We start from the raw sequence: 11,065 nt of genomic DNA, 5'->3' as shown, positions 1-11,065 counted from the left end.
TTCTCTGCATCCTCCTCCTTCAACATTCAACACTCAGCAACATTTCTTTGTTCTTTCTTTTTCTTCTTCTTAAAAAAATTCCCGGCCAATTTTATTGTTCTTGTTCTTGCACAATTTTTACATCTTTCTCTTTAAAAAAATTTAGAGTGAAAATGTCGAATTTTTGCCCTATTGATACCAGTGTTTTATACGGGCAATTAAATCATCGATCAGAAGATGTGTCCGAAAATCCGGATACAAATTTATCAGTACGACGTGGTGATATTGCTTTTTTTCGCGTCCTACAACTAGCACCACGTCATATTCGTATTTTGCAAGTACTCCAAAATATGGGGTTTTTTGATGTTTTGCAGTGTGGACATGTTGAAATTGACACCCACTTGATCACTGCTTTAGTAGAGAGATGGCGCCCGAAGACACATACTTTTCATTTTTCGGTGGGTGAAGCTACTATAACACTGCAAGATATCGCCATCATCTGGGCACTAGCGGTGGAAAGTAATCTTATTACCGGGGTAGATACAAGGTGTAGTACCCAACGGTGGCAAAATTATTGTCATCAATGGTTGGGTTCATGCCCAATGAAGATGCATTTAGATGGTCAAGAATAAAACTGACAGTGTTATATGAACATTTATTAGAAAATACGTGTGATGATGATAGCCCGTTTGAGGCTGTGTTACAAGAGGCACGTATATGTGCCATGTGCATTCTTGGTGGGGTGTTGTGCCCTGATGCTACGGGGAATACCATGTCATTATTATATCTGTGCCATATGGAAAACATACACGAGCAGTATGTCTCAAATTGGGGTTCTGCAGTGTTGGCTTATCTCTACCGGGAGCTATGTACAGCATCACAAAGAGGGAAAAATAATATTGGCGGTACCATGCAATTATTACAGATATGGGCATGGTCTCGCATCATAACACTTGCCCCCATTCCCTCGAGTGAATCTTCAAATCTGATGCCGACCATTATAGACCTTGACAATGTTCTGCCTAACCCTCCATATGCTGCACGGTATGAACATTTTTATTTATTTATATAGTTATAAAGAATTTTGATTTCACTTACTTTCTTAATTTTGATTTTAGGTGGTCGTATCATATATCCCGTACTCATACGGCACACAATGCTCTACGTATAATAAAGAACGTGTTCGATCGTATGCAATTAAATGAGGTATATCGTTGTGATTTATTTTTTACGTTTAGTGTATTTCTGATGCATTTGTTCCAAGTATATTGACTGGCGCTATATTTCGTATTGTAGTTTATTTGGACTCCGTATGATGATAATGCACTCGATCTTGATTCATTGCCCTTTTATGCAACGCGCACACCGTGGCATATACGCTGCCCATTGATCAATTATTCGCTGGTGGAGATGCAGCATCCGGAGAGGGTTCTCCGCCAATTTGGCTTTGTGCAAGACATCCCTCCAAACCCATTAATCAGTGAACGTCGTTTACACACAATAGACAGGCGGGGACGTCAAGACATGAATTGGGCAATGTTTACGTAGACTATGTTGCGAAATGGAACGATGTGCAATCACTGAGGGTGGAAGGACCCGTTATTCAAGATGGTCTTGATACTGTTCCTGACTACATGAACTGGTATCATCACATTACTCGGGTTCAAAATTCACATATCATTGCCGTTCCTAACTACCTGCAACAATATCATTGGTGACCGCGGTGGTAATTAAAATATTTTTTTTTTTATTAAAACTCTGTGTCACAGAGAAATTTTTTTTTTTTTTAAAAAAATCAGGCACCGCAGTCTGTGCCACTTACTTTACTAAAATTTTCAAAACAACCCTACTTTACTAATTTTTTTTTTTGGCATTTATTAAATAAATTCCCCTAGTTAGCAATACTAACAAATTATGTAAAATTTGTCTTCTAATAATTTTATAAAAAATATTTTCAATAAAACTAAAGTTGTTATCACCTAGTATATCTAAATATATATAATTTGTGATGAGAGACAATTTCAAAATTATCACTCAATATTTTTTAGTATATATTTCTTTATGGTACTGAATTTGTTTATTAAAAGTTTTGTATTATAATATCTTTAATTACACTACATTGTCTCAATACCTTTGGTGTATATATAGTTCATAACACTATAAGAAAATGATAACAATGAAGAATATTAGTTTCCAACTAATTAGCTAGTAAAGTATTTATTTTTAATTTATATTATTTAATTCAAGAAACTTACTTACTTACCAATTATTTAAAATGTATATTAAATAATATAAATTAATAACGAGAATTTTATCTGCTAATCAACTCGATATTGATTTTAGCATCAATTTTTATTTCGTAGCTATTAAGCTATTTTTTTGTATTGTAATTTAGTAATATCGAAGTATCAATTATTTTATTTTATTTTTTCTTAATATAAATAAATTTGTACTTGAATATTCTTGTATCCATAGTTATATATGTGTATTTATTAGATTATATAATAAGAAAATTAAGTCAAAACTTCTCTATTTCTCACAATAATAAGCATTAATTAAGTTCAATTTAAAGTCCATTATTAAGTAATTAATTAACATTCTTCAACCTAATTCAAATCCCTCCTTGCTCCAATATTGCCCTTTCATCTGCCTATATAAATACCTCAACTCCTGCTCCGACATTCATCACACTCTCTCTCTCTCTCTCTCTCTGTCTCTTGCTTGCTTGCTTAGTTTCTTCTCCTTCTTGCTGTGCAAAAATGGCTCTGAGCATGGCAACAAAGGATTCGAGCTGGTGGGTTTTCACTCTGCCGGCATATCTAGGCTCAAAATCTCTGCTTGATGAATATGTGATCTTCTCTATACTCTTAGCTTCCCTGTCCCTTGCTCTTCTCACCTGGGCTTTCTCCCCGGGCGGAACCGCCTGGAAAAACGGGAGGAATAGAAGAGGTGCAGCCGCGATCCCCGGCCCACGGGGGCTGCCCTTTTTCGGCAGCCTCTTCACCCTCAGCCGTGGCTTGGCTCACCGCACCTTAGCCTCCATGGCTTACTCTATGAACGCTAAGCAGCTCATGGCTTTCAGCCTTGGCTCTACCCCGGTGGTGGTGGCTTCTGACCCTCAATTGGCTAAGGAAGTCTTAACCTCTCCTCACTTCGCCGACCGGCCTATTAAGCAGTCTGCTCGCAGCCTAATGTTCAGCCGCGCCATAGGGTTTGCCCCCAACGGCACCTACTGGCGCCTCCTCCGCCGCATCGCCGCTTCCCACCTCTTCGCTCCCCGGCGCATTGCGGCACATGAGCCTGGCCGCCAGAAAGACTGCTCCGCCATGTTGAGAAACATAGCCTATGAACAGTCCGTCAAGGGGGCCGTTTCTTTGAGGAAGCATTTGCAAGCAGCGGCATTGAATAACATAATGGGCAGCGTTTTCGGCAGGCGTTATGATACGGCGGAGGACAGCGAGGAGCTGAGAGAGCTTAAAGAAATGGTGAGGGAAGGGTTTGAACTGTTGGGTGCTTTCAACTGGTCGGATTATTTGCCGTGGCTTTCGTATTTTTACGACCCTTTTGGTGTTGTTGCTCGGTGCGAAGCCCTCGTTCCCCGCGTGAGGAAACTCGTTAAGGGCATCATCGAACTACACAGGGCCAAGAATCAGTCCGAGAATGTCTCAGATACTTCTGATTTTGTTGATATTTTGCTTTCATTGGACGGTGATGAGATGCTCGATGAAGAGGACATGATCGCAGTTTTATGGGTATGTTTATATAGTTTGATTTGGATTAGGTCTTGGCTTCTTGATATATATAGTTGATTAATGTATTCAATCCAATGCAGGAAATGATATTCAGAGGAACAGACACGACGGCGCTGTTGACGGAGTGGGTAATGGCGGAGCTAATTTTACACCCTGAAGTACAAGCGAAACTGCGGGAGGAACTCGATGGTGCGGCCGCCTTAACAGACGCCGACTTGGCGGGGCCGCCCGACCGTATCTTCAGGCTGTGGTGAAGGAGACATTAAGGGTGCACCCGCCAGGGCCGTTGCTCTCGTGGGCCCGCCTCTCCACGTCCGACGTCAAGCTCAGTAACGGGATGGTGGTCCCCGCCGCCACCACCGCCATGGTCAACATGTGGGCCATCACCCACGACTCCGCCGTATGGGAGGATCCACTGGAGTTTAAGCCCGAAAGGTTCGTGGCTGCAATGGGGGGCACCGACGTGGACGTCCGCGGCGGCGATCTGAGGCTGGCACCATTCGGGGCCGGGCGGAGGGTGTGCCCGGGGAAGAACTTAGGTATGGCGACGGTGGCCCTTTGGGTGGCAAAGCTGGTAAGGGGGTTCAAGTGGGCGGAGGACAAGGCGGCGCCGGTGGAGTTGAGGGAGGTGTTGAAGCTGTCTTGCGAGATGAAGCAACCGCTGTCTGCTGTAGTTGAGGAAAGGAATGTTCCAATCTAATTAAGACCGTGTTTGTTTGTTTGTTTTTTGATGTTTCCTAGAATATATATTTATGTTGGTGGTGAGATGAGTTTGGTGGGGAGATTTCGTGGGGAAGGGCATGTCTAGTGGTAATTTTAGGTATAAATATGAGTGAGTATATTTTGGTAGGAAGTGTGTTGGCTCCCAATTTTGATCTGGTTTTCCTTCTATGGAGCCATGCTACTAGTTCAACATTTCTATTAATAATATATATATATATATATGTATATCTATTATTATTGCTATTCTAAGCCATTTTTCTTGTTTCTGCATCTATATTTTTTGCTTCCTTGTCTTGCAATTTTCTTTGAAAATAAATAAATGAACATATATATGTATACATAGTTTATTGTGGCTCATAAATTGTTTTGGGTTAGTCAAGTTTATTAATAATTGTGGCACTAGAGAATATAATTGTTTGTTATGGTTGAACTTAAAATGTAAGGATGAATATTGATTAATTACGATTCTTCAATAGTTATTAGCGGTTGTTTTTGTAAGTGAGACTAAAATATTAGTTACGATTATAAATCAGGTAAATGTTTTGATCATAGATAAAATCATAATAAATATTTATTAGCTACGATCAAATCTATATTTTCGTATCAATTTTGTTTCATCATATTAAATAAATATTAATTTATTATAGTTTTTAAGTTATAGTGATTCATAGTATTGGGAATAATTTATTTTTTTTACGGTGTATCCACGTGTAAAAACTTGGATTTGAAAACTTATGTAAGGACCTCTTCTAGTAAGGACCTTGCCTTTATGCAAGAAGAGCATATGTACCCACAGATAAGTTGGATCAAGAGGTTCAAAAATTGTATAGGATAGGAAAGTATATGCAGTGGCCGTGCAACAAGAACATGCCATGCTACAACAAAATGCAAAAAATGCAGTGGTTGCAGGATGGGGATCAATGCACTCTATTATTCTTTCAGAAGGTTGCGGCGAGGAGAGCCAAGCAGAGAGTCTATTAGTTTCGGAATTCTATGGGTGAACTCCTTTAGGAGAAGGCACAAGTGGAGTAGGAGTTTGTTATCTATTTTCACAACCTATTGGGGGCGAGAGCACGCCGCTCAGGGATGTAGATCTATCACATCTGAGGCCTTCCCTATCGAGTATTCTTATGGTTGAGGTGACGAATTACATGGTACGACCAGTGTAGAACGAAGAGATTAAGTGTGCGGTCTTCTCTATTGATGAAAATAAGGCATTGGGCCCAAATGTTTACCGAGCAAGTTCTTCCAGTCTGCATGACCTATTGGGGAGGGTGAGGTCACAATAGCAATCTTGCAGTTCTTCTAAACAGGTAGGTTATTGACACAAGTTGATGCCACTCTTTTGATGCTTATTCCTAAAGTTGATTCTCCGACAGTAGTGGAGGACTTCTGGCTTGTTTCATTGTACTGTGTTGTTTAAGGTGATTGCTAAGATGCTAATAGCGGTATGAAAGATAAGTTGCAACAACTTGTTGATGAGAGCCAGAATGCATTCATCCCAAGGAGGGAAATCAGTGCATAATCTTGCAGGGGCACATGAGCTCTTGCTGGGGTACAACAAACCCTCATTGTGACACTGCGAGCGTTTGATTTTCATGAAAAGCTTGTCCAATGGATTAAAAAATGTGTGTGCACAATCTCACACTCTATTTGCTTAAATGAGCAACTGCGAGAGTTCTTTAAGGGAGCTCGGGAACTCAGGCAGGGCGACCTAATGTCTTCCTACCTATTTATCCTTGTGATGGAATTTTTTCATATAGCAAAAGGACGATTAAAGTGTAGGAAGGGTTTTAGTAGTATTGGTGATCTGTTGAGCTACAATTGTTTATGATCGAATTAGCTAATGATTTGTTATTGCTATGTAGAGCCCGTGGAGATTCGATTATTATTCTTCAACAGGGCTTAAACGAGTTTGCGGAACCCGTGTTCTTGGTCGTGTACTCCTCACAAGGAGTTATGCGGGCAATAACATGGTCGTGTCCTCCTCACCTTCGAAATAGCTTCATAAGGAGTTAAAGTGTTGTATTAGTACAACTTTTACTATTTACTAAACCACTTATATATATATTAAAGTGTTTGAATAAAATAAAGTTACTGAATTGATAATGTTACTACTCATGATATTGTAATTAATTTAAAGAAAATTGACCTGCTGTTGAGATATTTAAGTAAGTCCGGAATGATTTATTTTAAAGGGGATTACTAGCTCTTAATATTTTACTTTTAAAACAACGACTTAATATTTTTTAATATTTTATAAATTTTAAAATATCATATAAGATGTTTTAAAAAGTGCATATCCTTGTCTTAATACCTGTTAATGTACATAAATATTTTGCTTCCCTACAAACTTAAATGAAAGTTGTAGGAATTCAATAGAGAATTTGCTCCATCAAATAAAATCTATGACTGCATTACACTTACATATACGTTCTTCAACTTTATACTCTTAGAAAATTATTTTACTCTTTTTCTTCATAAAATTTAAGTTAATTCTGAAAAAAATTATTTAAAAAAATATAATTTGCATCGTAAAATATCTTGTATAAGTAATATTATGTTTTTTAGTTTTTCTTTTTAGTTATTGTGGACATGCATTAAGTGTGTATTAACTACTTGTGTATATATCCTCTTTGTTATGTATAAGTATTATTATTATTCTTTGTATTTTTTCTTTTCAGTAATTACAGACATGCATTGAGTGTGTATAACTACTCGTATATATATGTCCGTTGCTAGCGTTTAAAGGTTGTCCGATGAGCCCATAGCATTTAAAATGTGGCATTTAAAAATATGTAGAAAAAATTCAGAAATAAAATGCTAGAAACTTATAAACTTCTTTCAAAAAAGTAAAGAATTTCTAACCAACATATTATAAGATGTTTTGAAATCTTAATAAACCTACCAAACACGTTAAAAACTTAACAATTAGTTCAATTTCTTTAAATTAATTACAGACTTGTCAATAGTTACATATTAGACGTTCCATCATCTTATTTTACAAAATAGTACTTCAATAACTCTGTTTTTTTAAAAATTGAAAGTTTAGAAAGTTTACTTCAATAACTGTCGGGATGTCGTCCATAAAAATTGAAAGTTTAGAAAGCAAAGTGCATTATCCATTATAAAGTTGGAGATGTTCGCATTTAATTTTTTACTTTTTATGTATTTTTTTTTAACATCACATCAATTATAATTATTACATTATAATTTGACATTCAATCACATCCTTAGGATCTTGTCCCCAACTAAGTTCATCCCTCCTCCTATTCCTCCTCATTATTATTTTGATGAGTGAATGAGATGAAATTAGGAACAACTTCTCTTCTTTCTTTCTTTTATATTTTTTGGGCAACTGTAACATTATTAACATGAATCATGAATTCTTACTTTAGGACCAACCATGACCAGCTACTAATAATCAATCATATTTGTCCCTCCTTATAAGGTATTGTTTGCTGGATCCGGTATGGATTTTACGATTTTATTTTAAAAAATACTTCGTGTTGGATATTGAGATTTTGATATTCGTAAATCAATCAAACTCATCATTTGTAATTAATGTGGAATGCGTACCTCACATATTTATGAAGTTTCTTTTTAGATAATTTCATACAATTATAACATAATTCTCATCAACTATTTGATTAAAGAGCCCTATTATTATAGTAAAATTAGGGGTAAATTACAACAATTTCTCCTGAGGTTTGGCGTAATCACAAATACCCTCTCGTTGTTTGAAAAATTATAAATATCCCCCTAATATTTGATGAAATTATGTAATCCTTGGATGGAAGTATAAAATTATCAACTATGCCCTTATTTTATTTTTTCTAAAAGAATAAAAATTCATAAAAAAAAATGGACGAGGTGGACGAAAAAATTATAAAAAAATTATTCAGTTAGTCAATAAAAAATAAATAAAATTATAATTTTTAGTCCACAAGGGTACTTTGGTCAGTTCATCATAAGAAATGAATGAAAATCTTAAGGAGATTGACGGAATGGGCTAATTACTAGACGGCTGTTAAAATCAGGAGGATATTGGTAATTTTTCAAACAATAAGGGGATATTATAAATTATTCCAAACTAGGGGAGGTCGTTGTAATTTACTCGTAAAATTATGAGGAACTCCCTAAAGTGAAAGTATAATATATGTTCAGACACCACACTCCAATGAATTTATGAACAAACTTAATAACGTCATTATTTCAAAATTATGTTGGAGACGAGACATAAAATTAAATAAGATTGTTAAGATTTTAAAAATAAGTTAGGAACTCCTTTTCTTGTTTAAGAAAAACAAATATTATGAGCTCCTAACAACTTATTCTTGGAGCTTATAAGCCCCTTTTCTTTTTAGGGGGGAAAAACAAATACTTTCTGATATTATAAGTGATACGCCAAAAAATATAAGGCCAAAGAGAGGCCCAACGTGAGAGAAAACCCAAGAAGAACCCAAGTTACAAGCGGTCCAAGGTACAAAAAACCTCAACCCTCAATCTTTGGATGGGTAAGAAAGGAGGCTCATGGAGGAACAAGAAGGTTCGTGAGGGCCTATAAGGGCCGATCGCCTAGCAGCAAGGTCAACACTAGAAAGAACTCGATCAGTAAATGGCTTAAGCTCAGCAGGATAGCTCAGAGGAGATGTAGTCTCCCTGCGAAGGAGAATGCCCGAGAATCTAAGAAGGCTGCTTAGCCTATCTTAACCACCCCCTAAGAATACAGGAAACCTTATCCAAGGAAAGAATCCTACCTACCTTGGCGATAAGTCCCCAACTGTCGCGATTCCTAACCTAAGGATGAGAAAACTCCTATTGATAGCTAGAGCCTATCTTCGGCCACACCACTTTCTCGAGTTCCAAGGGGATTGAACTCTTTCAGCTGGTAGGGGCGATTGGATATAAAAAAAAAGGCTCATCTCCCCTCAGTAGAAGGTAACAGTTTCTCAATACTTGCATCCATGATATTGCTTGAAACACTTTAGCACTAATTTACTACTCATTATTACTCTTCTTCCAGTTCTGGTTATTATTTTTATTACTAATTAAGTTGAGCGTTGGAATGCTAATCATTTATACTCTCCAAGAAATTAATCCCTTTATTTTCTAATTAATTCTAAATTAACTCCATCACATTCCAGTGATTAGCGTGCAACTGTTTAGATTAATCTGCTGCTTGACTTGGGAGTGTGTGATCAATATAATCAATTAATTTAATTTACTTAATTATTTTTTTATTAACCAATAATTAGAAATAACCTGTTACCATGGACGGCCATCTAGCAACAGTCCATGACACTATAGACTAGGTGGTGTGAACATTTAGACTTTGAGTTTCATAGGAGTACGTACGGTCCTTCTATCAACCGTCTATCGACCTTAGTCTAGGATGAAATTGGGCGTCGGTTCCCATTCTGGATTAGGCATCTATACTCATAACTCAAGTCCTCCTTTACCCTGCTGATTGACATGGGAAATCTTATCCCATTCATTCAGTTATTGTGGCCCCAGATTGTAAGGACTTAAAAAGTTAGGTCAAAGATCTCAAATTAGACTTACTCGAACTAGCAACTTTTTACTCACATCAATAGATTTTGAAATATTTTATAAAATGGTTTAAAGAACACATAAACTTGCCCAATATCCTCTAAATTTATTGAGTGCATCTGCACATAAATAGGTGCATGCAAAAGTTCGATCTCCTAATAATGTATTATCTGTCACAAACATTCCCTATCCTTCATAATATGTTACACCCCTTGAGGGGATGTTAGTGTAAAAAGGACATGAAGTATTTATGTAATTCGATCTAATATGATGGGGTATCAATGTTGATGCGCGCAAAAACGTTGTTCATTTGGATTATCCCAAGCAAGGTCTTTGGGCTTGGGTTTTTCTAAGCCTTAGAATAGGAACTTGCAAAAAATACTTTAGCACTCCAACGCTCAAATCAGAAAACAATTGAAAAAAGGAGTAGTTGCAAATAATTAAAGCAATAACTAGTGATAAAATGAGAGAAAAGATAACTGTGTGTGCGAGTAGTAAAAAATGCAGCTACCCAACAAAGTAAGGAGGGGGTTGTATTTATAACCACATCCTCTAGCTGTTGGGAGGAGTCCATCTTCAACCAAACTTAGGGGAGAGATTACCCCTATCTTGAAGGAGTCCCTTAAGCCTTTGTTTTTCAAAATTATTATTTATAATATTTTTTTTAGGTAAATATAATTTTTATTAAATAAATAGTACAATCGTATAGTACAATCATGCTCAATAAGCAGTGTCTCTGATTTATAACTTATTTAAATAAAATACTTTCATATGTATATATATATATATATATTTGTCGATATACGTATAATCCCACGAATGGATCAAATTATTGAGTGTGGTATGAGTTGGTGAGAGATAGAGAGTAGTGATTGATGAGGAAAGTGCGTTTGGTTTGAGAAGAGTGCAATTTGTACTTGTGGGAAGACAATGACCATCTAAGAAAAGGTAAATTATAGTATCATAATTATAAATATATTTTTTTCTAAATTTTGAAATTACAAATAGCTTATAATCTTAATATTCGTATAATAATAAGTTCATTTCATTAGACGTAA

At 36.5% G+C, this 11,065-nt stretch overlaps 1 protein-coding gene across 1 annotated transcript; it reads left to right on the top strand.

Moving 5' to 3' along the window:
* Nucleotides 2,656-4,670, top strand: LOC105171266 (cytochrome P450 78A7-like). Its single transcript, XM_011092326.2, is given in 3 exon segments — nucleotides 2,656-3,731; nucleotides 3,812-3,952; nucleotides 3,955-4,670. Coding segments are annotated over 3 exon segments (1,611 nt in total). The 5' UTR covers nucleotides 2,656-2,738; the 3' UTR covers nucleotides 4,432-4,670.

This window comes from Sesamum indicum, linkage group LG9, assembly GCF_000512975.1.
Source record: "Sesamum indicum cultivar Zhongzhi No. 13 linkage group LG9, S_indicum_v1.0, whole genome shotgun sequence".
In the NCBI taxonomy this organism is placed as follows: Eukaryota; Viridiplantae; Streptophyta; class Magnoliopsida; order Lamiales; family Pedaliaceae; genus Sesamum; species Sesamum indicum.
Note: the sequence above shows the minus strand (reverse complement) of the source record. Positions and strands in the feature narration are given on the sequence as shown.